Genomic DNA, 26,803 nt, shown 5'->3' with positions numbered 1-26,803 from the left:
ATGTCCTTCCAGGAGAGTCAGGAGGGTCCAACTCAGAAAGCTAGTGGAAGCAGAGGTTGGGGTGGGGCTATGAGCAGGCAGCCTCTGGAAGTTGGACAAGGGAGTACATTATTCCCTAGAACCTCCAGAAAAAGGAGCCTTGCTGACACTTTGATTTGTAACCAACTGAAACTAATTTTGGGGTTCTGAGTTCCACAATGGTAAGGTAATAAACTGGTGCTGTTTGAAGGCAGTAAGTCCACTGTAATTCATCAGAGCAGCAACAAGAAAGTCGTATCTGGTGTGTTCATCACTCCATACTGAATGTCTCATATGGTATCTGGCACACGGTAGATACTCAATAAATGCCTGTGAAGGGGCTGGAGGATGACTGCAGTCTGAGGCCCAGAACACAACTAGGAGAGGAGACCCTGCAGCCCTGGGCACTGCATCAGCCTCAAGTCATTCATTCACTCACTCACTCACTCACTCACTCACTCACTCACTCACTCATTCAACTATCTCATCAGTGCCTTCAACAGTGGGCACTACTGGGGCTACAGTGGTGAGGGGTGAGAGGAGCTGACATGTCTCTTCATCTGACTAAGGGCACAGATCTGCACAGAGCATGAAAGACGGAATGGGACAGTGTGATGGGAGGAGTGAGGTTCTGAAAGCCCAGTGGTCTAGCCCCAGAGAGATTGCAGAAGCCCCATGCCCACTACCAGAGGCAGATTCTGCCTCCTTTTTCTTCCTTCTGGGCCATGAGAATATATTGCTTACTGAAGTGCGAGAGACACGCACACACACAGAAGAGGGAGAAGGGAATGGAGAGATGTGTGTACGTGCAGATGGCACTGGGGGCTCAAAAAGCAAGCAGGGCCTTTAGCACTCTGATCTCAGAATCCACAGCCCTTCACACATCTTTCCATCTTCCCACTGCTGGCAAAGGTCACACAGGCCAGTGTCACCAGCCCTACCCACAAATGAGAGACTGAGACCTAAGTAGAGCAGGAGCCCTGTTCCAGGCCACAGAGGCAGGAAGGGATGCAAACTCGGGCCTGCCTCCACCCTCCACTGCTTGCATGCAATGTGGCGCCAGGATTGAGGACGGAGAGGTGGAAGGGCAGGAGGGCATCCAAGTGGTAGAGCAAGTCACAGCATCAGGCCACCATGAAGTGGCAGAGTGGGGGCCTGAACTCTGGGCCAATCATTCAGAGTCCTGCCTGGCTTCTGTACTAAAATTCTGCTCAGTCCTGTAGGCCTGTAGCCCCCAACATCTTTGGAGCAAGATCTGGCTGCCAGTTTCAGACAATTTGGCTCAATTTGAGACAGCTTAGTTCATAAAACCCAGCTTATGAGCACTGGTCCCCACTGTGACTTAAACTTAAGTGAAAAAAATTGGGTTATTGGTGACCAAAAGACTCTCCCAGAGTCCCTTAGCCCTTGGACCCTCCATTTTCTCATCCGAGAAGTGGAGCCACAGGGCTTAAATTGCCCTGCCTACAGAGAGGCTCCACAGACACCCCAGCCACACCCTGGGGAGGAGGTACCTGGCAGGTTGAAGTTCTTCTGCTGCCTCGTGCACTGCGGGGAAGGATGCAGGGGGGAAGGCGGCGTGGCACTGGGCGGGAGTGGGGGTGCTGGAGAGGAGGGCGTGGAGGACGTCGTGGATGAGGGGTTGCTGCTGGAGTCTGGCTGGTATGGGACAGGGATGTGGTCCTGCAGAGAGAGATTGGGCAGGAAACAGAGGCATGGCCACGGGTGAGCTGAGCAGGGAGGGCTGCTTTCCTAAGCACCCCTTTCTCAGCCACCAGATCTCCCCAATATCCACCTCCTTATTCACACCCAGGGAACTAAAGGCAGTTTGAAAATGGACACTTTTTATATTTATTTATTGGCTTATTTTTGTTGCCACCAGGGTTATATCTGGGATTCAATGCCAGCACTACAAATTCATTTTTTTTCTTATTTTTAGAATAGAGAAAATGGGGGGGGGATAGAGAGTGAGAGAGAAAGAGAGATGCTTTCAGACCTGCTTCAAGAATGTTGAAGCACTCCCCCACAGGTGGGGAGCAGGGGCTCAAACCCAGGTTCCTGTGCATGGTAATGTGTGTGCTCAGTCAGGTGACCACCAACCGCCCCCTAGGACCATTTCTGGAGCCAGATTCCTGTTCATTATCTGAATTCTTGAGCACAGGTGAACATGGAACAGAAGCTCTGTAAGTGACAGCCACACTCCCCATGCCTCTCTGGTTTTGGTTAAGTCCCATCTGGCCCTGACACCTCTCTTCTGGGGTGTTTATTATGGAATCAACAGCCTGGCAGCTTGAAAGAGGCATGAGAACCAGTCCTCAGCTTCTCCCCTGAAGCCCCTCCTTGCCTGTGAGCCCCCATATGCACCCTCCTAAGGGTCCAGGGTGGGGTGTGGAGCAGCTTGTGGGCTGAATTCTGTCCCCCAAAGACTTGTCTCCTCAGAATGTGAACGTGTTTGGGGGGACAGATCCTTGCAGCTGTGTTTTTAAGATAAGAATCTGCCACCCTGGACTTAAGTTTCTAAGTTCAGTCTCCAGCACTGTGTGTGCAAGAGTGATGTTCTGCTTCTCACCTGCGCCTCCTCCCCTCTCCCCCTCCCTTCCTCCTTCCCCTCTGTAATTGATATTTTTATTTATTTTCATTTTTATTAGTTAACAGTGTGCCACAGAATTATAAGGTCTCAGGGATCTAATTTCACACCTACATATGGAGTGTGTAAGTCACCACACCCCCACCAAGTTCTAAGAGAGTTTTTTCTGTAAAGGAGACACACACACATAGGGAAAAGCCATGTGAAGACAGGGCAGAGGGGGCCGAGCTCCTGCCAGCCAAGGACCAGCAGCCAGCAAAGGTCAGAGAGGGGCAGGAAACAGTTCTCTCCAGAGCCTCTACAGGGAACCAAGTTTGCAGACACCTTCAAACTTCCCACTGCAGAGCTGGGAGAGGATGACAGTCTCAGAGAAAGATGGTGAGCAGAATTCAGAGTCAGGCAGGCAGACCTGAATGCACAGCTGCCTCTTACCCAGCTCTGCCCTCCATGAAGCCGGAATCAGGGTGGCTCAAGCACTTGGGTTCCCTCGAGCTCAACTTACTGAGGTTCATTCCACAGGCAGCAGCTCCCCTGTCTAGAAACATTTGTTTCCAGGGGGCTGGGAGACAGCTCAGTGAGCAGAGTGCATGCCTTACTATGTGTGACGTCATGAGTTTTGAGCCCCAACACCACACAGGAACACCATGGACCCAGGGGGATATTCTATGGATGGTGGAGCAGCACTTTGGTGCCTTCCCCGTCCCTCCCCCCTCTAGATACACAATAACATGTTGGGTTAGATGGCAGCTCAGCAGTGTCACGTGCACATGAGGCTCTTAGGCCATTCACTTCCCAGTGCCACACAGAAGCTCTTGATTTCTGGGCCCTGCCCTTCAATGTCTCTTCCTAACGACCTTTGGCAGATAGGCCAGCTGCCACCTTCCTGTCCTGTGTAGATTCACTGGGAGTCAGCTGCTCCCTCCAGACAACCACTTGCCTAGTTTTGCAACATGGGCTGTTTCCAGCCTCCTCCCCCTGAAGCTCCCCTAGCCTTCATGCCCCTACTCTGATGACACTGCTCAGGAACACATTCTGGAATGTTCTCCCCATGGCCAGGTCCTTCCCTCAACTCCTCCCTCCACAGCACCTGGCCCCTGCTATCACTCCTCTCTCTACAATCAACTGCCTTCACTTGGCTTCCAGAACCTGGCATCCTCCTGGCTGTCCGTGTCTCTCTGGTCACCCCCTTCTGAGCCCCTTCCCTGTGACCTCGTAATGCCAATGTAACCCAGGACTCAGTCTCTGATCTCATGATCCCAGGCTCCCATGTTCAATAGTGTCCTCGACATCTCCAGGATGTCCAAAAGCATATCTCACTCTGCATGATGAAACCACAATTCTTGGTCTTGCTCTAACCACAGCCTGGCTCATTTCCTATGGTGTGTCTGCAATCCATGTCCAGCCCACCAGGAAACTCAACAGGCCCCACCTCCACCAATATCCGCACAGAGGGGTTCATCTATTAGCCCTGTCTGTGTCCACAGCCAGACCACCTGGAATGCATCTAATCTTGTCTCATTAGCTTCATTGTTGCTGCTTGGTCCAAATTCCTGTCACATCTCATTTGAACATGACTGTGGCTCCCAAAACTGGCTTCTCCTCTCCACCCCCTACACCCCTGACAATCTGGGACCCTTCTATACAAAGTCCATCAGGTCATGCCCCTCTGCCCATTCAGTTTCTTCATTCTGGAGGCCGGAGTCCCTGGGTGTGTGACACTGCTGTCCTCACTGCCTCCCTCTCCTTCCACTCTCCTCCTCCGGTACCCACCATTCTGGCCACACCGTTCCCTGTGACCATTGTGGCAAGCAGGACCCCCTCCCCCTCAACATCCAAGCCCTACTCCTGGACCCTGTGAGCACATCAGATTCTACCACAAAAGGGACTTCACAAATGTAAGGAAAAGGCTACTGACTGTAAGGCAGAGATGATCCTGTATTATGCAAATGGACCCATGTAATCACAAGTGCTTTTCAGAGCAGAGGACTTTGTCTTGCTGGAGAAGGGAAGTGGCAGAAGTCAGAGAGAATCAGAACCTGGAAAGGACTCAAGGAGGTGGCTCAGAAATCAGGAGAAATGTGGGTGGCGTTGAGAGGATGAGTGGCAAGGAAGAGAGAGAGACCTTGGTTCTACAGCCACAGGGAGCTGAATTAGATGTCTTCACCTCACCCGCAGAGCTTCCAGAAGGCATGCTGCCCAGACCACACTCTGATTTTGTAGAAGGGTCAGGGTCAGGGTTAGTTCAGCAACCCCCTGAGCCTACTATGAGCACTATCAGAAATGCAGGGTATTGTCTGGAATCTCGAAGCTGGTGGTGATGTGGCAGCAATACAGAAGTGATACTGATCCTTGAACATACTGGGGATGTTCTGGCCTGTTCCAGCCTCAGGGCCTTTGCACTGGTAGTACTCCCCGCCTTTAGCAATCTCCCTGCAAATACATGACTCCCACCCCCATCTCCTCCAGCATCACTGCTGCAGTGACACCTGTCCTGCTGTATTTCAATGTGCCACTGCTCTTCCATTTCACTTCACATTTGCTCATGGGTACTGTTTACTTTCTTTCCCTTCCTTCCTTCCTTCTTTCCTTCCTTCTTTTTTCCCTAACCAGAGCGCTGCTCAGCTCTGGTTTATGGTGGTTGTGAGGTTGAATCTGGAACTTCAGAGCTCAGACATGAGTCTCTTTGCATAACCACTATGCTATCTACCCTGCCCTACAGTTTACTTTCTTATCACATTTTTTCTCTGCATCCTGGGCTGAGTGCACCGTTCTGTCATCAATAAGAGGCTGCCACTTCTTTTGTAGTGTTCGAAGAACAGCATTTCTTTTTGCAACTCCATACTTATTTGTGATAACCTCAGACCCACAGGCAATTTCAAGAAACTAGAAAGCCCAAACATCTTTACCTACTTTCTTCCAAGATAACATCTTGAAAAACTAAACTACGACGTTACAACCCAGATATTGAATTGTTGCCGTCAATACATAGGGCAGACTCATTTTGAGGAGTCCTAGTGCTGTCTCTTTATAGTTACATCCACTTCTCTTCTCCCCCCTCCCTCCCCACCCCCTGCCTCCCCGCTCCGTCTCTTTCGCCTCCAGGGTTATCACTGGGGCTTGGCGCTGGCACTATGAATCACTGCTCCTGGCAGCCATTTTTTCCATTTTATTGAATAGGACAGAGAGAAATTGAGAGAGGAGGGAGAGATAGAGAGGGAGGGAGAAAGACACCTTCAGACCCGCTTTGTTGCTCTTGAAGCAGACTCCCTGCATGTGGGGGACCTGGGGCTTGAACCTGGATCCTTGTATGGGTCCTTGCACTTAGTACTATGTGCACTTAACCACGTGTGCTACTGCCCGGCCCCCTGATTCACTTCCCTTTCTACCCCACATCCCTCCTCCCATCTCTAACTTTTTGAACCACAATCTAATTTCCAATTCCTTTATGTACAGGGGCTAAGTGGTGATGCACCTGGTTGAGCACATATGTTACAATGTGCAAGGTCCCGGGTTCGAGTCCCCAGCTCCCGCCTGCAGAGGTAAAGCTTTGTAAATGGTGAAGCAGTGTTGCAGGTGATTTTTCTGTCTCTCTTCCTATCACCCCCTTCCCTCTCAATTTATGGCTGTCTCTAGTCAATAAATAAATAAATATAAGAGTGTTATGTGCAGGTGGAACAATATAGTACGGCCTTCTCACTCCGAATAATATTTTGGAGAGTCATCCAAGTTGTTGCAGGCACTAGTGGTTGCTTTCTTTCTGCTGCTGGATGATGCTCCACAAGCTGGAGTTCCCACACCCCCCTTGAGGGCCACTTGAAGCCACCGTGGGTAAAGCTGACACACAGTCCTGTGCAGCTTCTGCATGAACCCAACTGCTCTAAAGCAAGAAGAGTAGAAACCAGTGGGAGTGGACTGTTTTCCTAACCAAACTGTTTGATGAGGAGCGAAAAGGAAGACAGTTAAGCAGAAATGTAGTGCGAACATTCTGACATACCAAAAATGCAGTTAAACAGGGCCGAGTGGGGGCTGAGACAAGAAAGGCTAATAAAAGAACTAGCCACACACTCTGCACGGGACTCTATCTACATGGTGTGGCTTCGATGACCGTTTTTGGAAATTCATTGTTCATGAGATTTGGAAGTGAATAGGTGTTACCCTTTGAAAGTAAACTCGCAGACATTTATAAAATATTCACCCTCGGGGGTCAGGTGGTGGCGCAGTGGGTTAAGCACACGTGGTGCAAAGCGCAAGGACTGGCATAAGGATCCCGGTTCGAGCCCCCGGCTCCCCACCTGTGGGGGGGTGAAGCAGGTCTGCAGGTGTCTATCTTTCTCTCCCCCTCTCTGTCTTCCCCTCCTCTCTCCATTTCTCTCTGTCCTATCCAACAACGAACAACATCAACAATGGTAATAATAATGACCACAACGAGGCTACGGCAACAAGGGCAACAAAAAAGGCGGGGGGGAATGGCCTCCAGGAGTGGTGGATTTATGGTGCAGGTACCCAGCCCAGCAATAACCCTGGAGGGAAAAAAAAATAAAATGCTCACCCTCTTCCTGCTAGTCTTCCTCCCCTATTTCCTTTTCCTCCTCTTCCTTTCTTCTCTTTTTCTTTCTTTTGGTTTCCTAATCCTCTTCCTCACCCTCCTCCTCTGACTTCCTCCTCCTCTTCAATCTCTACCTGACCATCCTCAAGCTGTTCCATGCTCAGAGAATCCAGTGTTACAGACGCCACTGCCTCTCCACACTCCTGAACAACTCCTGCCTGTCCACTTTACAGGAGGGAAATCAAGGCAGGCCACCCCAGATCTGCTCATAGAGCAAGTGCAAGAAATGGGTTTTGGAGTCAAGGCTCCAAAATGACTCTGACTTCAAAATGCATATAGGATCAGAAGTGGAGGAAAGGACCTCCATTCCACCTTTCAGCAAACAGACGTTGTCATCGTTGCTGTGCAGCTCATTCAATCCCAGCAACACGCTTGCAAGGTGGGCCTTCATTCCAGAAGGAGAAGCTGGGGCTCTGATCATGAAAGACAGGGAATAACAAGGGGCCAGGCTTGACTCACCTGGTTAAGTGCACACATTACAGTGTAGAAGGTCCCAGGTTCAAGGCCCTGGTCCCCACTTGCAGGGGCAAAGCTTCACGAGTGGTGAATCAGGACCGCAGGTCTCTATCTCTCTCCCTCTTTATCTCCTCCCCCCTCAATTTCTCTCTGTCTCTATCTAATAATAAATAAACAAAGTAATTTTTTTAAAAGACAGAGAACAACAAAGTTGCACTGACGAGCTGGGCTCCTGCAGCTCTGGATTGACTGAGCTAGACAGGAGAGGAGACAGAGAGCAAGGAGAAGATCTTCAGACCAAATTGGCTCAGAAATCTATTGCACTAACCACATCATTGCCTGACAAAAAGAATCTACATGAAGCCAGGGAGAAGAGGAGGAGAGGGAAAAATAACCCAGCCCTCTGATAAATCCTGTCCACCTCCTTGTCAAAGCTGCACTCTAAATAGAGGTTAATTTGTTTCTCTTATCAGTTCTGCTGCCAGCAGACAAGCAGAACAATGTCACTGTCACAGAGCTACCTGACCTGTTTCTGCCCGCTTGACCAAGTGGCTCACTGTGCCTGTAAATTTTGAGGAGGGAAGGGTCCCCACGGGACTCTGAGATGCTTGTCCTCAAGAGATAATGAGGAAAAGGTGGGTTCAGGCAGGAACAGGGACTTCCTGGAGTCCCCCCACTGAGTCCCCCTAATCCCTACCAGGTAGAGATTCCCCCCTCCTAGAGGCCTAAAGCTTTTATGAATATAGAAAGAGTGGGCACAGTGTAACCTCTGGATGGGAAGCCCCTGAGATTTAAGCTGATGATAACAACCAATGTTCTGGGCACTCACTGTGTGCCAGGAACTGCACTTAAGGCTTTCCTGTTGATTATTTCACTTCACCTCCACACTACTTCTTTGAGGCCAGTGCTCCCAGTATCCACTGCAGCCACTGAAAACAGGGCCATGGGTTCTTTGCGCTTTTCCCCAGGGATATTGGGTCTGCACCTCATCTCCCTGAATCTCAGTAGCTTATAACTGCTTCCAGCAAAACCCAGAACTGGCACTGTCAAGGCCTGGCTGGTGACAAGTTAGGGTGTTGCATGAGTCTTTATAGTGGCAGGTGATAAAAGCCCAGGCAATGTCGCTTTGTTTGCTCCCTGAGCCCTGAGCTGCCTGGAAGAAGCCTGCATCTCCTGAAGCCACCGTGTTGTGAAGAAGCTCAAGTGCCCACCAAGCAGGTGGCTGTGTTGAGTCTGAAGCTCAGCTTCTGACTCCTCCCAGAAATGTGAGTGAGGGGGCCCTTTAGATCAAGGGTTGGCAAGTGTTTTCTAGGAAGGGCCAGGTAGTGTAGGCCTAGTGTAGGCCTTGTGTGCTAGTCTGTCCTAGAACCATCTCTTGGTTGTTCTGAGTGTTCCCGGCTGAGTCCCTGGGCACTGTGAAGCAGACAAGCCATCTTCCCAGGGCCTCTCCCTGTAGCTCTTCCCACATCCTGATTCACAGACTCCACACACGTCACCAAAGGGTGACAGCTAAACACTACTAGGCTGGGAGGGGAGCTACCCAGCTGGAGATAACTGAATAGCGGGAGCACCCACACCTAACACATAGGGACACCAGGCCTCTGAGAGATGAGGGTCCTTTGCCCCTCAGCAGGGGTGGCCATGTCTGCCTGCCTTCAGAGGCCTAGAATTGGCTGCTTAGAGGGGACCATGCAGAGCTAGACTGTGACTAGCTGAGCTCTAGGAGAGACAACAGCAGGGAGACCTGGGCAGGGGATCAGAGATGGAGGGAGGGAGCACATTATATATGGTTTGCAATAGAAGTGATTCAAATGACCATAATTAAGAGTCACTCTGGGGCCTGGGAGACCTCAAAATGATTCTACAAAAGACGCTCATGCCTAAGGCTCTGAGGTCCCAGGTTCAATCCCAACACCACCATAAGCCAGAGAGCTAAGCAGTGCTCTAGTCTCTCTCTCTACTCCCTCTCATCTTTCTATCTCTCTCTTTCTCTATTTAAAATAAGTGATAAATTAAAAATGTAGAGAAAGAATCATTCTGGGGGCCATGGAAATAGTTTGTTGGGTAGGGCACATGCCCTACCATGCCTAAGGTCCATATTAAAGCCCTGACATCATGAGGGAGGTCTCATGGCACTGGAGGAAGCTCTCTCTTATTTTCTATTGTGCATAAAAGGTAAATAAATCCTTTCAAGAGAATCCTATGACTGCTGTGTGCAATGGGCTGGGAGGAGGCATGTGCTCCGTGTTCTTGCTAATGAAGGTCAGACACTCACTAGATGCTCTTCCTAGCCATGTGCACAGGTGCCTGGGTTGATCTGGGCTCTTTGGGGCCTTTCCCACCACATATGCAGCCCTGCTGGGTTTGAGAAGCCACCTGTGGCCCCTGAGGCCTCGGCCTCCAGCAGTGTCTCTGGGATATTGCTGTTGCTTCTGGTCAGTGGACAAGAGGAGAGCACAGTATATGCCAGGGCACACCGGAAAGAGTGAGACACAGAGTGGCCACCGGGAACCAAGGCGCCCGTGGCTTGGAGCTTGCCTGCCCTATGGCATCCAGTAGAAGCTCAGAACTGGACTCAGCAGATGCGTCAGAAGGTCCAGCACCATCTGCAGGGCTTATCCCGTAGCTGGCAAGCCCTTGAGGAGCATAGTGGGTGGTGTGGACCCCAGGGCACAGCTTCCAGGCTCGCGGCCACCCCCACTGCCTGCCCTCCACATTGGCACGAGTCTGTAGCCCCAGGAGCCTCTCTGTGAATGTCTGGCCCACTGACTCTTCCCAGAGCACTAGGAGAGGGCTTAGCTTCCAGGGCAGCCCATCATGTCCTATTCCAGTCCCCTTCTCCCCCTGCGCTCCCACCCACAGAGGCCATGACCAAAGTACCCAACCTCACCTTGTTGATTTTGTTGGTTTTGGGGAGCGTCTGGCTGATGTGTAGGTCCGAATAACGGGGAGGCTTCCGGAGTGGGTTGTTGATATCACAGGGGACCGACTCTGTCCGGACTAACCTTGCTGGGTCCGTAGGGACAAAAAACGAGAGTTGGGGGTTTAAGGACCATGGTTGTTTGATGCCAGGCTCAGACCCCACCTCCCAGGTCCACCCCTAAAACCAGAAATAAAGTCACTAGAAATGAGAGTCACGTTGAGGCACTGAGATTGGTTCCTGGAATTCATATACACAGTGCACAAAGTGAATGTGAGGGCACCGAACTTGCAGACCTGAAGTCCTGAGTTCACTTCCCAGCACCGTATGTGGCAGACTGATGCACTGGTTCTCCCAGTATCCATCTCTTTCTCTTGGTAATAAATAAATAAATAAATACGTCTTGTGTATGGGATTGAGGTTTGGTGCATAGTTTCACTGCGCCTGGACTGACCTTTACATTTTCAGAGAGAGAAAGACACAACACTACTAGAGTTTCCCTCTGTGCTGTGATGAGCAGGAAAGCACAGTGTGGCAGCCTGCCCCTGCCCTCTCCAAGATCTGTTAGTTCCCTCTGGGGTTGTCAGGTCTAAGTGGTCTGTCACACACCGCAGCACAGTTGTCCGAAGCAAGGTCTCTATGGACTCCTGAAGGAAAGGCCCAGATCTTGTAGCCTTCCCCACAAGGCCCCCCAAATGCTGGGTACTTGGATGCTAAATAAACTCTTCCTGATCCAACACAGTGACCGAGCCCATCTCCCCATCACCCCGTGTTATTTCTACTGCGTAGGGGGATCAGGGCAGGGATGAAAGGGAGACGTTGGGATTCAGATGGGGGCTTGGTGGCATTGCCCCCCTCACTAGACAAGCTTTTTTGTGGGAGCTGGTGAATAAGTGAAAGCTTTGGAGTGACTCTGGGCTGCAACTTCTCTGCTTAGCCTGAGTTGCTATCACCATGGAAACTTATGTTTCCAACTTCCTACCCAGGGGGGAGATATAGGGAGTAAGAAGCCAGAGGACTTCTGGAATGTTCCCTCTGCTTCTTGTGCACAGGTACCTGCCCCCTTTGAGTAGAGAGGCATGAGTGGGAGGGAGCCATTCCTCAGCAGTCAACCTCTGGGGGGGGGGGTCACCTTCTAGCAGGCTCCTTTTGGCTCCACGTGGGAGGCGGGCTCCGGGAGAAGCTGGGACAGAGAGGGATTCAGTGGGAGGAAATGTCCACCTGGGAGCTGACCCCAGACAAGGGCTCCAGAGTGGTGAGGCTTCGGTTTGAAATAGCCTCAAGGGTTTCCAGTGGTTCAGGAACAGATGGCTTTTAATTAAGGCGGCAGTGGGCGGGGCTGAGAGGAGCTCTGAGTTTTCCTTCTCTTGCAGTTTTCTCCCCTTCTGGAGGTAGAAGGTGCCAAGATCACTGAAAACCAGCCACCCTTGGCTTTGGCAGCTCGGCACTTTCAGCAGCAATCTGCCACCTCCTTCAGGCTTCCCTTGGGTCCATTCTAGACCCAGGATGATTGCTGAGTGTAAGGACCAGGGAAGCAGGGAGGGGCATTATGGGAAGATCAGGAGAGACTCAATCTCAGATTCGCAAGGGTCTTTACCCCAAGGCTCCTTCTGACCTATATGTGGAAGGCAATGGGAAACGGCCAGCTATAACTTTTAATAAATTGATACAAATAAAAAATTAGTAGGGACAGGGGTCAGGTGGTGGTGTTCCTGGTGGAGCACACACATTACCATGCACAAAGACCAGAGTTCCAGCCCCCTGCTCCCCAGCTGCAGAAGAAGCTTCATGAGCAGTGAAACAGGTCTGCAGGTGTCTCTCTCTCTCTCTCTCTCTCCCCCTCCCTCCCTCTCAACTGCTCTCTGTTCTATCAAATAAAATAGAAAAAGAAAAAAAGAAAAAGGGGGGGGGGAATGGCCACAGGGAGCAGTGGATTCATAGTGCAGGTCCTGAGCCCCAGGGATAACCCTGGTGGCAAAAATAAATAAATAAATAAATAAATAAATAAATGGGCCAGAAGGTGGTATGGCCGTAGACAACCTGTGCATTTCTTACATGCTCCCAGAGAATTCCCGTGATGCTGGTCCACGGACTACACTTTTGAGTAGCAAGGGTCTGGGGCAGTGATGTCCAGCAGGACTTTGTGCAGTGATGAAGTGCCTGTGCCCGCACTGCCCAATGTGGTAGCCCCAGGTGACCACTGAGCCCTAGACATGTGACTGAGGAACTCAATTTTTATTGCATTTTAATTTGCATAACGTTAAGTAGCCCAGTGGGGTTAGTTGCTATGCATGGGCATGTCCCAGTGGATAAACTGCAAGGAGGGTTCAGGAGATAAGAAAATAATCTCCCAGGACGAGAATCGGTGATGATTTTGAAAAGTGGGTTACAAGGTTTCCCAAGCAGGTGTCTCCAACTGGGTCCTCAGCAAGCAGGGAATATCCTTCTAAACTTTTTCTTCCATCTAGGTTGGTCATATTTTCTGTGTTGTGGAAGACAGCCAGTGCCTTTCCTTGAGGTAGCTTCTGGCTCCCTGACATCCTTTGAGCCCAAGAGGATGAAACTGACAGGTGCAGGCACAACCCCTGACTTGCTCACATTTTCAGGGCTAGCTGACTGATTCAGAGGAATGCAAATGGAAAAAAAAACACTCAGCCAGCACTCAGGAGATGGGAAGGCATGATCATTAAGACTGAGGGGGAAAAGATGGGAATCGTAAACATGTGAGAAGAAAAGGGGAGGGGTGAACCTGAAGGCTAATATGTCAGAGAGATGAGTCCAGGGGCAAGGTGGAGGGAAAGAGACATAGATGAGGGAGGACTGAAACAGATGCAAGCAAGAAATGATTTAGTGCAGACACCTGCCAGGGGAAGATAAGAAACTGCACCTGTGTAGCAGCAACTATACTGTAAACCACTACCCTCCCCAGTAAGATGGAAAAAATAAAACAATAATAACAAAGAGTCCGAGGGGAAGAAAAGATATAGGCAACCATTCAGGGTGTCCAGAATCAGCCTCCATGGGACAGTTATCTTAAATGATCTGCAGGAGGCCTGATGTTATCCTGCCCCAGAGCAGCAGGCGTTAAATACTTACCTCCTCTGTGAATAATCAGGAGATGACAGGGTGGGGCTTCTTTGGTGCATTTGTTGTGGCACTTTAACCTAAGAGAGAAAGGAAGAGAGAGAGAGAAGGGTGTCTGGCTGGCTGGCTGGCTGGCTGGCTGGCTGGTTGGATGGTTGGATGCTGGATGGATGGATGGGTGGATGGGTTAATAGATGGGTAGGTGGAAACACCATTACAGCAGCTCAGAAAGCTCTGGTACTGTGGAAATCAAGATGGGACAGGAGATGGGCCCTATCATGGGCACCCAGGGAATAAACTCTGGATAAAGTATGCTGCCATTCTACTTTCACAGTCAGAGCTTCTCCAGGATGTCCAAGAGCATGTATCAAACATTCAACAGTGCTCACGTGGACCTGATGTTCTGTAAGAGGTTTCTCCTATCCACTTGTATTATTTTATCATCATCATGACATTTAATAATCACCAACTGTTTTACAGTCATTGTATTAAATATCTGACACACCACACCACTAGATCTTTGCAGCTACCTGAGAAAAAGGATATTATTATCATTCCCATTTTACAGATGGGAAAACTGAGAGTAATCAACTTCTTGTGGCAGAAACCTGGATCAGTGACACTAAAAGTGCTCTTTCATTTTTCTTAAGGGTTCAAACTCTAGGAAACATTCAACCAAAGCTGCCAATTATGTGAAGTTTAGCAGAGATGCTGACTTTTAGAAGTATTAAGTTTCAGGAGTTTAGAGTTGAATGTACTCTTTGGGGACAGGTCTAAGATTTCATGTCACTTTGCTCTTCTCAGTAAGCTTGTCTGATTTCAAAAGGATAACAAAAACCCCCAAGTTACTGTGACCTGCTTCTGGCTTTTCCATTAGAGCCTCCTGTCAGGGGGATGGACACACATGGTGGCAGATGCAATCGGGACTCTCTGACTCCCCATTCACATTTTCCAACAAACCAGCTCAACTCCAACAGCCAGCATCTTCCTTTTTCTTTTCTTTTCTTTTCTTTTTTTTTTTTAACCAGAGCACTGCTCAGCTCTGGCTTATGGTGATGCAGGGAATTGAACCTGGGACTTTGGAGCCTCAGGCACAAGAGTCTCTTTGCAAGGACAGCCAACATCTTTGCCAGAATGCTGCCCTAAGGCTGCTGAGAGGTTTAAAGTGTACAGAGAGATGGGGAGTTTAGACTCCACCCCACTCTCTTCCCCTGTCGGCAACAGAGACTTATTTCTCTTTATGGTTTGAATGCCCAAAGCCTTGACACTGACTCCCTCAAATAGTTGAGCTCAGAGTGATTCTCAAAGTGAGGTCTTCAGACAAACACTACCCGCACCATCTAGCATCTCAGACATGCCAGTTCTGGATACCCCAACCCCCAAACCCCACCTTGTGGTGGCCCGGAACTGAGATGTAGTCAGGAAAGTAGGGTGTGTGTTCAGGTGTGAGAACCTCCTGTACCTGGTATGTTCTTTGATGGGCCCAGTAGGGCCTTGACTTTCTCTCTGATGTGGAGAAGTTGGAGCTGGGGACCTCAGGGAACTTGGAGTGCAGAGGGGAAGCAAGGAGGGACACAGACAGCACGAAATAGTGCTGGATCATGCCATTCAAGCCTTTGTCTCTTTCCAATTCTTCACTTGACAGCACTGGGGAGAAGATTTCCTCTCCTTTACTTGGTTGCTACATGAAGAAGGTGTCAGGTGTTGAGGCCTCTTTCTGTATCTCCTCCATGGGGGCCCCAGTCCAGGCATGGTCAGGCCACACTACTTGCAGGGAATTCTATACATCTGCTTCTTTTTTCTAGGTTACCTTTCCCTGGCATTTTTCTTCTCCATTGTCCTTTCTTGCTTATCTCTTTGCTTAATGGAAAAGTCAAAGGGTAGGTATGGGATGCTGGTCCTTCCAGCCAGGACCTCAGAGGGCCATGCTACAAGCAGGTGCATAAATGCTGCTCCCGAGGAAAGCCTGGAGAACTCTGCACTGCCAGGCACTGAACCCTTGTGGGAGGCTCAGACGGCAAACACTATGTGTCCAGCCAGTTGCTAATCAAGTGTGCAGGGTTGCCCAGTGTGGAAACCACACAGTCAGAGGTAACAGTGGTGGCAGGGGCTCAAGATGCAGCTTCTGCACCATGGGGATACCCTCTCTCACTTCTGAAGAGTCATCTGTCCAGCAGGAAACACCTGCCATTCTATCTGAATTTGATTTTCCCTTTCTGCTGCTTCTGGAACAAAGTGTGGTGAGCATGCAACTTGCAGGCAGATCACTGGATGCAGAATCAGAGCCCAGGGATTGATCCAGTTAGTGCTGGGGGTGTGGACTTTCAGTCATCACACACCAGAGCTTGAGAAGCACAGTGTAAGAGTGAAGAGAGAGGTCTTAGAGTCTCAACCTTCCAGAATACAGCTTCCCTACTCCCACCCACATACCAACAAAGGGCATGGAACAGGTTCAGAATAGTAGCCAGAATGAATCCGAGTCCAAAGCCTGAGCCATCATTTCTTGACTGTGACAACTTGGGCAAGCGGCTGGCCTGCTCTGAGCTCCAGTGTCCTTCTCTATAAAGTGGGAACAGTCAGGACACCTGTCCCACAGGGATGCAGCAAGGCTGGTGATGTGACACCAGTGAGGCTGAGCCCATCACACAGCTGCCACTGCACCATGAGCTGGCCCAGTGGCTGTCCAGGGCCAGCCCTTGCTGGGGGCCTTCTGGCTGGAGTGCCAGGAATCTGAAGGCACCTAAGGGGGGCTTACTGATGGATGGCCCAGCCTCCATGCCCCTGGGTGGACAGCTCAGAGTGTGTGGAGGTACAGGGGGACCTGCCTACTGCTGTGAGCTATTCAGCCAAGTGCTGGGTGTGGCTGTCTTCTCCGTCTTACTGGGATATTCCCTCCAACAAACCAGCCATTGCCTTTTAATCTGTGCTGTGAGGTCTGTAGACAGAGGGGAGCCCAGAAAAGGCCCCCAGAGAATGAAAGGAGATTTGGAACACTAGCAAGGTCTGACCCAAGTGCTCTGGCCCAAACTCAGTCCTCTGTTCCTGCAACTCATATCTCTAGCTCATAGCCCTTGATGAATGTGGTTCTCCAGATGCTCCGTTCCCCTAGGAGGAAAAGACAGGGGGTGGTGGGACATAGACCCACACACACCTCTGCACCAGACATTGTCTGGCAGAAAACTAAAATTTACAGCTGAGGATCCATGAGACATCCATGCACCTGGGGAAGGTGAGACATAGTCCCAGCACTGAAGACAAGCTTGGACCTCAGACTTGAACCACAGCTGTATCTTCCCCTGAATAAGGGGTCATCATCCACAACTGGGTTCCATGTTCCTCACATGAAAAAAAACAATAATCCACTCAGGCAACAAGTGGAGAAAGTGCCACATGTGCCGACGAGGTGGCCCGGGGGCCAGGACACAGCAAGAGAGGCAAGAACCATACCAGAACCAGCTTCCTTCTACAGCCTGCAAACTGGGGAAGAATCCATCTGAAACTTTCCCTGAAAAGGCTTAATTTATTTATTTATTTTTAACTTCTAAGACTTAATAGGATCAGCTTAAGTTATCAAGAAAAGTTGCTTATGTGGTATATCTTCTTCCCCCAAGGAGCTGCAGGCTAAATGAGATAGCCTCTCCGGCTGGATTTAAATGCAGCAACTTATCTGGAGGGAAGGACCTGGGTGACCCCTTATTTCTGCAGTCCTTCCCTCCCATTTAGTGCACAAAACACACTGAATATAGACAGGAGAGGAGGAATGAGGGAACAGAAGGGAAGACAGAAAGAAAGGAAGATCTGTCAAAGGCTGCTGGCACATTCATAACCTCTATCAAACTTTTAAATTAATGTCATGGGAAGGGAACAGGCGGTGGCACACCCAGTTAAACACACATAGTACAATGCATAAGGACCCAGATTCGAGCCCCAGCTTCCCCGCCTGCAGCAGGGACGCTTCACAAATGGTGAAGCAGGTCTGCAGCAGGTGTCTATCTCTCTCTCCCTGTCTCTCTTCCTCAATCTCTCTCTGTCCTGTCAAAAAAAAAAAAAAGGCCACTGGTAGTAGTGGATTCATAGTGCAGGCACCAAGACCCAGTGATAAACCCGGTGGCAAAATTAATTAATTATTTAAAATGATGGGGCAAGGAAAGAAAAGAAAAATGGCTGCCTGGAGCCATGGATTCATAATGCTGGCACTGAGAATTAATTAATTTTATGATATCTATCTATCTATCTACCTATGCATGTATCTACAGATCTATAGATTTTAGAGCCCTGCTTAGCTCCAGTATATGTGGTATCCCTCAAGCATACAAGTCTTGAATTCAAAGATAATATTTAGTTAACACTGAACCTTCTGCGGTTTCACTGCTCTTGGTGGATATGTTTGGAGAGAGAGAGAGAGAGACATAGACAGAAAGAGGAGAGACATCACAGTACCAAAGCTCCCCCTAGTGCCCATGTGGTGTGCCAGGGGCTCAAACCTGGGTCGTGCACACGGCAACGTAAGTGAGCTATCTTGCTGGGCCCCCCGAAGTTTTTAAAGTGATTTTCATTTCTTAAAAATGATATTCTTAGTGGCTCAGGGGGTGGCAGAATGGAAAAAGAGTTGGGTTGTCAAGCGTAAGGCCTTGAGTTTGATCCCTGGCATCACATGTGCCAGAGTGATGCTCTGGTTCTTTCTCTCTGTCATTAATAGACATTTAAGATTGGTAACCCTCAAAGACCATGGAATGTAGGTATGCCCCTATATGCATCCCTTTCTCTCTGCTCCCACCTTCCTTAATACAGAAATGTGAACCAAAAGTCAGGACTTCCCTGTCTGGTCCTGAAAGATTCCACACCCTCTGTGATAAGTGGAAGAAAGCCATGAACAACCACAGGCCATGTCAACCTCTAACCTTGAAGAACCCATAAAGAAGGCAGGGCGTGGTGGTTTGGACTTGAGGGGAGTCTGGGAGGACTACCTGGAAGAAGTCGGTAACTGAGCTGGGGAGCCTGAAAGATAAGTAGGAGCTAGCAGGGGTGAGCCAGAAAGATCTAGGAGGAAGTAATACAGGTGCAAAGAAATGCTGGTGAGTAGACTCCTGGCCTGGGGCAGGGGTGATGTGCTTTTTGGTTTTTTTGGTTTTTAATGAGAGAGCTCTGAGCACCACTCTGGCATTTTATGCAGTGCCAGAGAATCGAACCTGTGACTTCACACATGCAAGCTCTGTTCTGTTTTGCTTTTGCTGTGGCCTCTCACTTGAACCACAGCTTCTAGAAACATCTCTGAAAGTTCTTAATGGAAGGTATTAAAATGCCCCTCTTTCCCCTCACTGCTGACAATCCAGTGAGGCTGAGCTCTTTGGTGTCCAACTCAGAGAAAAAGCCAACAGTAGAAATGATCTGGGAGTGTTAACATACAATCAGACCCAGGCTCCAGAGACACAGTACAAACTAATCAGGAATGCCCAGCTCCGCTCGCCACGCAGACTTTAGGGAAGATGGAGATGGATAGATAACCTGTTGAAGATCCTCCCCCGTCCCCAGCTTTGCTGGAGGAGCAGAGCATGACTCCAGAGTCCTCTGGCTCCTGGAACCCAGAGATGCTCATGAGAACACAAAGACCCATTTGTCATCCTACAAGAAAGGATGACAGGAGAAGGGAGGAGGCAGGGAACAGGATGAGAGGAGATTTTGACAGCTCTGGTTCAGGTCAGCCTGAGATCAGATTCTCCACATCTTGTCTAGCCACTAGGAAATCAGAGCAAGGCTGCTGGCATTCTGTGCCCTGTGCCCATGGAGGGAGGATGAGAGTCTGGGACCTGGAGTCAGGGGGAATCACTGGGCCTGAGAAGCAGACAGACAGACACACACACACACACACACACACACACACACACACACACACACACACACAGCGCCAAGACTTGGGGCCAGCTCTATCCTCCTGAAGACCTGTTTCATCATCCATAAAATGGGAATAGCTGCAGTTCTTGGCCTTTGTGAAGATTAAATGAGATCATGCATGAGACACTTAGCAAAATGCCTGCGGTTTATTAAGCCCCCAGGACATATCACCACCATCATCATCACCACCATCATTACATCCAATCCCCACCACAGTTTCTAGTGGAATTGTAATCAGCCCTCACATACAACTGTAATTGGCCCAACATTTTTGCCCATAATAGATAAAAAAAATGTATCTAAGGGACCATTCATCCCCATTATGATGACTGCACAAACTGAAGTGTTTCTATTAATGGAAAAGTAAGTTCGGGCTTCAAGCTGGTGATCGCTGAGACGCATGCTCCTAATTACATCCTGCCAATATCCTGCCTGTTGTACAAGTTCCTGAAGCTTCCAGGAACTTCACAGCAGCTGCAGCAGTGGTGCTCATCTTTCCGCTATTTGTCTCAGAGGCTGGCGGAACCCGGGCTCAAGTCAAGCCGGGCTTTTATCGCCTCATCTCCTGGGGCTGGGCCACAATGCAAAAACCAGACATTTTCAGCCAAAACACTGTTGGCTTTTTGACCAGAGCTCCACTCGGTTCTGGTGGTGGTGCTTCCGTCAAACCTGAGACTTCACACATGCAAGTCCTCTGCATTACTGCTTTGCTATCTCTCCCACTCAAAACACAAGACTTTATTTTGTTTCATTCACCAGGGAATGAACCCAGAGTCTCATGCATGCGTGATTCTTCTGAGTCATCTCCCTAGGTCAATTTTTCTTTTTGAACTGGTGTGTGTGTGTGTGTGTGTGTGTGTGTGTGTGTGTGTGTGTGTGTGTGTGAGAGAGAGAGAGAGAGAGAGAGAGAGAGAGTTAGGGAGTTACAACACAGAGAGGGAGAAACAACCACAGCACTGCTTCACCATCCACAGAGCCCCTATGTGATGTTTGGGTTCAAAAGCAGGGTCTAACACATAGCATGGCTAGTGTTCTACAGTAGGAGCTAGCCCCCATTCCCAATGCACTGTGTTTTGATGCAAGAGCCCAGGCAAGCAGGACAACTGGACAAGAAGTGAACCAAAGTGCAGCAGATCCAAGTGAAAAAGGCCAACAACAGAGCAAACCTGGAGAAAGGAGTTCATGGCTCACGTACACAAAAATTAATACAGCGACCACTTGCATGAAAAGACACCAGTGCAAACATCCCAGCCTGGCTAGAAGGGAGCTGGATGATAAAGTGCATGAAAACAGCCCAGAACCAGACATCTTGTGCTGGTTAACACAGGTGTACAGGTACCACTCGATTTCTTACACAAATGAGCATGGCTCTTTTCCTACAGAGGTGGACAGACTTAGAGTGTTTCTATTAGGATTCACTGGTCTCTGCCAACTTGGGTGCCTGGACATGGGGCTGCTAGCATGAGACCCAGGAAAGTGCAGGCAAATGGAGGTGTCTGCTCACCCTCAACCCCACTGAGCGTATGAGTGAGTCAGGGCTCCTGGACACTGGCATTCTGGACTGAACAATGTCTACACAGCCCCAGTGGCTGGGAAGGAGTGGTTTAATGCAGAAACCAGGCCCATGCTGCCCTCCCTGGGAACATCTGCTGGTGCAATGACATCTGGGGCTGTCACAGCTCCCTTCTGGATGGGGTGAGGGCCACTGGTGGGTGAGTGGGTGATGACAGGGATGCAGGATGTTGAATGGCATCCTCCACTGTAAAAGACAGTGCCCCCCAATAAAGAGTCCTCAAGGGTCAGCAGTGCCAAGGCAGAGGGCCTCTGCTATAAACCTTGAACTTGTCTCCCCAGAAGTTGGCTGCTTCAGCGAATCCCTAAAGAACAATGGAGAAGAAAACACATAGGGAAGGAGGGCATGTGGCTGAGCTCAGCTGTCCAGATCCTCACTCTGCTTCTGTCCTCACTCTGCTTCTGTCCAGGGGGTAGTTTGGTTTGGAGGGTGCGCGCGCGCGCGCGTGTGTGTGCGTGTGTGTGTGTGTGTGAGATATTAATAGGAAGTCAGTTTCTGGAGCTAAATCAACATTGAACAACTCATTTTGAGATTCTGACCTATAGGAATCTCCAAGTCAGTCTTGGGAAGAAAGCATTGGTGTATCTTATCACACAGAAGGACTGTATTAGCCTCTTTTAAATCTGAGAGGTTGAGAAACTTTCCCAGAGTGACACAGCTCAGGAGTGGCATGGCCAGGACTAGAACATAGTGCTCTCTGACTTGAGTCTGGATACTGCTGTAGCTTTCCTGTCTGAAGGTGGATGGAATCCCATCAAGCAGGACCTGTGATGGGGATTCCTGAAAATGGTATGGACAGCGTTCTCCAACAGATATGGGACCAGAAGGTAGTATGCTCTATGTATGTGGGGTGGGGGGAGAGAGGGGAGTAAGGGAGGTATGTGTGAAGCCCTGAGTTTGAGTCCCAGTGCCTCCTCGGAGCACCATAGGCAGCCAAATGGGAGCTCCATGTATAGTGGTGCAGTGCTGTGGTGTCTCTCCTCTCTCTGCCTCTCTCTAAAAAAATAAAAACTAGTGATGGGGAGGGTATTGAGTAGAGTCATGCATAGATGGGGCCTTCAGTTTACACCCAAGTGTCAGAGAAACGGGGGGGGGGTGAGTGAATCAGTCTCCTTCCCCCAGCTCTGCCTGCTGCAGACAGCTGCTGACAATCCTTAGGCTGGAGAGCACATGCCGGGTCTCTTCCCCCTTGAGCCAGGTGGCAGCACAGAAGCCCCAGCCCCAGGGGAGATGCTGGTCTAAGCAGAGCCAGCACACAGTCCAGAAAGGAGAGCACAGGGTGGCTGAGGCACACAAGATGGGCACTCAGGGTGCTACTGCTCCAGCAGAGCAGACAGAATCGCACCTGGGTCCAGGCTCTCATTTTCAGAGCACAAAGAATCACAAGCAGCAATGAGCACTTTCTGTGAGAAAAGCAGAGGGGTGGGAAGACATCTTGGAGACAGAGCTAAGGATGTGAGTGCGTGAGGCCTTGGGTTCTCAGCCCCACGTATGCCAGACGGGAGTGATGCTCTGGTCTCTCTTCCTTCCCCACGTGCCCCTTGTTGTTCTTCTTTTATCTCCCTCTCTCTCATAAAAAGAAAGACTATTTTAAATGCAGAACTGGATGGAGAGGTTCCCAAAGAAGCAAGCCCTCAGTGCTACAGAAGGTCCCTGAGAGGAGGAAAGAGGCAGCTATCACAGGGCTGAGGGCTGGGAAACCCATCAGCAGCTCGACGCAGAAGCAGATTTCAGGCAGCTGAATCCACAGTGAGCAGACAATGGTGGGATTGTGCTGACATCCAACCACTTAGAACTAAACTCCATTCCGCGCTCATGAACCTATTACATGCAAACGCCTCAATTTAGATAACTGCAAATTGCTTTCTGAGCATAATTTCCCATTAGTTCATTAATCTCTCTATTCACAACGGCAACAAGACAGCTGATGATCATTCCGGAGGAAGTGGGCATTAAACAGAGGCAGGAGGGGAGGGGCTTAGGCATCCAGAAGTATCCTGGCTTCCTTGGTGAAGGGGGTACCCCAAAATTAAGTCATAAAACTGGTGATGGTATTCACTTCCCTGGAGCCAGCTCTTAGAATGGTTCAGGTACTGAGCTGAGCGTTTTGCCTTATTTATCTCAGCTTTTAAAACAAAAGGAAGCCGGGTGGTGGCACATCTAGTTGAGTGCACATGTCCAAGCCCCTAGTCTCCACCTACTTGAGAAGCTCCCCAAGCGGTGAAGCCAGGCTACAGGTATGTCTCTCTCTTTCTCCTTCTTTATCTACCCTTCCCTCTTGATTTCTCTGTCTCTATCCAATAAAAAATTCATTAGTAAAATAAAATAAAACAATCAAGTAAGGCAGAGATTACCCCACACACACTTCCTAGAGTGGGAAAGAGAGGCTCAAAAGTGGCTAGGCAGTCAGTTAGTGGCCTGCTCAGGATCAAAACGGAGGCGAGTGCCTGTCTCCTGGCCCATGACCTGGGCTCCTTGCTGGGCCTTTTCTTTCTGACTCCTGCTCACTCAGATAATTAGTGGATACATTTACCAGAAAGGGGCTCATGAGTAGACCAGACCTCACATGGGTAGAGATAGTCCAAGGGGTATAACAGCAAAACTGCCTGATTAATAATCAGCAGAGAATGACCAACCACCCTGTGAAAGAACCTCACAAAAGTGGAGAGATGGATTACTGGGTAGAGTGTATGCTCTGCCATGCATCTGGCCCAGATCTAAGTTTGAGTACCACCTGGACTCGAAAGCTGGGAAGACCCAACACTTATCTCTACTGCCATCCTCCTAGCTAACCCCATGGGAAAAACTAAAGGGGGTCTACATGAGAGAGTTCCCAGACCTGGGCTGGGTAAAGAAACACAAGACCAGAGGGGCAAGAGTATTATAGATGGAGCTGGGTGGTGGTGCACCTGGTTGAGCGCATGTTACCATGTGCAAGGGCCCAGGTTCAAGTCCCAAATTCCCACCTGCGGGTGAGGGGGGGACTTCATGAGTGGGTAAATAGTGCTGCAGGCGTCTTTCTCTTTTCTTCCCTATCTCCCCCTCTCAACCTCTCTCTATCAAAATGAATGAATTAATGAATGAATGAGTCTCACAGTGCTAGAATCCACAGAGAGAGTATTTAAGACATGGGTACAGAAAGAGAGGCCAGACGGACATCACTGAAAAGTTTTGACAGTAAACCCTGAGCCTAGCACTGTATCCTGGTGAGAGGGATAACCAGCCCTTTCAAGCAGATGGAAGCTCTAGGGACAGAGAGGTGAGGGGATTTGCCCAAGGCCACACAGTTAACAAATGGCAGAGTCAGGAGGGAAGCCCCACCGGGTAGGTGTCACTGTCCTTTCCATTTGCCCGGACCTTAAAGGGAGGGGGAGGCACAGGGAGGCCACTTGGCCTGAGAACTCTAAACTGGTATGGTGTTACAGGAAGGGCGGGAGTTAGGGGACCAGGGATCAACTCCTCACTGCCACCACCTAGCATGTGGCCTCAGGCAGGTGGCTCTTCCCTATAGAGACTCAAGATTCTGCTTCTATGAAATGGGGAGACTCACCCAGCACATGCCCTCAGAGAGGTGCAGAAGACAAGATACAGGCAGCAAGGACTGTGAAGTGCAGAGATGGGCAAACCCCAGCAAGCAGCCAGCATGCAGCTTGTTTCCATAGACAAGACTTTACTGGGATTAATATGTTTTCCTGCCCTTTGGTTTCTGTGTTATCTATAGCTACTTTTGAGCTACACAGCAGAATTGAACTGCTGTAAAATGATGTAACCAAGACCCCATGCATGGCCCACAGAGCCTAGAATATTTAACACCTGGTAGGCTTGAGAAAAACAATATTCTGGCTCCAGACCTTGAATCTGGACAGTGTGGGGTCCCCTGTGCCTTTCCATCAGCTCTGGCTTTTGCTTAGAATTACTCCTCTTGGCCCCAAACATAAGGTTTGCTTATAACATATCACTGAGCTTAGGAGACAGCTTATTGGTGAAGCTTATCTGAATGGGACTTGCAAATCTGAAGCTCCAAATGCCCCAGGTTTGAACCTTGACACCACCAAACTCCACAGCTGAGAGGTGCTCTGGTCTCTCTCTCTCTGTGTGTCCCATAAAAATAAACAAAACACATTTCAAAAAAAAATCAGAGCACACAACTCTCCTGAGAGCTAAGAAACTAAACCTCTTGGTGGCTCTTTCAGAGCCTGGAATGGCCTTAGCAACATGACAACTCACTTCCAGGCAGATACTTACTTGCAATTTTTACATTTGAGGCCAAAAAGCATCCCTTTCCCACAGACAGTGCATGTCTGAGACATCCAGTACTTGGTGGAGAACCTGCAGGAAAGACACAGAAAGGATTCAAGGGCAAGGTGATGGTGGTTGACCCCCTCTAGTAGGATGGAGCCCATCAACGTACATGTGGCCTGGAGACTCATCTTGCTTCATCCCTGAACCAAGCTGCCTAAACCACTGGTGGCTTGGTCTCTTCATCTGTGCAGTAGGGGTGCTAACAGCAGCACCCCTTCCTCTGTTGGGGATGAACCAAGATTACGCATGTGCAGCATAGAGCAGGTGCACAGTACATTGGCCCGGGGTCATAGTCCCATCAAATGTCTGTAGCAGGTGTTTGTTCAAAGCTGCCCAGTTTGTGCAGTGCTGGACTTGTACCGGGTACATTCCAAGATGAAGGCTGGGGAGTTCGGAGCAAGGTGGAGCTCGCTGCTGGGAGTGAAGCTGACCCACTCCTCATCTCAGCTAGTCCACCAGGGTAGCTTCAAGAGGGGTCTTCCCCTACTCCCCCCCAAAAAAACCCTGAGACCCCCCCAACTCTGGTAGCAGGGCAAAGTCTCCCAAACTGGAGATTTTTGCAGACCTAAGCTTCCCTCTCTCCCCAAGCCCTGCCAGTTGCTGCAAACATGAGGTAGTTTGGAAGCCTCTGGCAGATAACTAGGAGAAGCAGTGGGAACAAGAGGTACATTAGATTAACACCACCACCCCCAGCTGAGCTGCCTCCCCAAGAGATAGGAGGCAGTGGCTGGGCCTAAGAAAAGTAGTGAAGGTTGCCAGGTCAGAGTTAATTTTCATTTTCAATTTCTGGCACCTTCTGCAGGAGTTGTATCTAATCTCCACTGCCTTGGAGTGTCAAAATGGAAATCGGAAGTGATTATGTAACTTAGCATCTGAGAATTTTGAGGAAAAGTTTGCATTTCTCTGCTGTACACCTGCCTGCCTGATTTGGGTCACTCTCCAAATAGGATGTGTCACTGTCCAAAGCCCCCATATATCTAAGCAAACAGCAATATCCTGAACAGAGCTCTGATGACTAAGAAAACTTGCTTTCTAGAATTGGACTTGGGGCTGGCTGAGCCCCTTTCTGCCCCTTTAGAGGGGCTTTGCTGGGTGTGGCAGCTCTGGGGGTTGCGGAGTGGGCAGGAGGGCAGTCTGTGAGCAGTATGGGAAGTTCCGTCTCCTTTCCAGCCTCTCTGGCTTCCCAGATCTGCTTTTCCTCCTCTCCAACTCTGATTGAGGTGACTCTGAACACAGAGGCTGGGGTGTGATTTTAATCTCATTTCTTCATCGAGGCAGAACTGAATTTAGCACTTTCTCCTGGCATACAGTACAGCCTGGGGAGAAACTCAGGGTGAGACTAAAGTATAAAGCGGCATTCCAAGT

At 49.7% G+C, this 26,803-nt stretch overlaps 1 protein-coding gene across 1 annotated transcript in view; it reads right to left on the bottom strand.

Annotated features, from left to right (window-relative positions):
* KSR2 (kinase suppressor of ras 2) overlaps nucleotides 1-26,803 on the bottom strand; it is a 387,866-nt gene that overhangs the window by 65,680 nt on the left and 295,383 nt on the right. The window contains exons 7-10 of the mRNA XM_060193018.1: nucleotides 25,382-25,465; nucleotides 13,678-13,751; nucleotides 10,558-10,703; nucleotides 1,533-1,701 (exon numbers count right to left, since the gene is read on the bottom strand). Coding sequence (XP_060049001.1) covers nucleotides 1,533-1,701; nucleotides 10,558-10,703; nucleotides 13,678-13,751; nucleotides 25,382-25,465 — 473 coding nt within the window. The remainder of the gene's footprint in view (nucleotides 1-1,532; nucleotides 1,702-10,557; nucleotides 10,704-13,677; nucleotides 13,752-25,381; nucleotides 25,466-26,803) is intronic.

Source organism: Erinaceus europaeus, chromosome 6 (genome assembly GCF_950295315.1).
Source record: "Erinaceus europaeus chromosome 6, mEriEur2.1, whole genome shotgun sequence".
NCBI lineage: Eukaryota > Metazoa > Chordata > Mammalia > Eulipotyphla > Erinaceidae > Erinaceus > Erinaceus europaeus.
The sequence above is the reverse complement of the archived record's forward strand: the minus strand, read 5'-3'. Positions and strand labels throughout refer to the sequence as shown.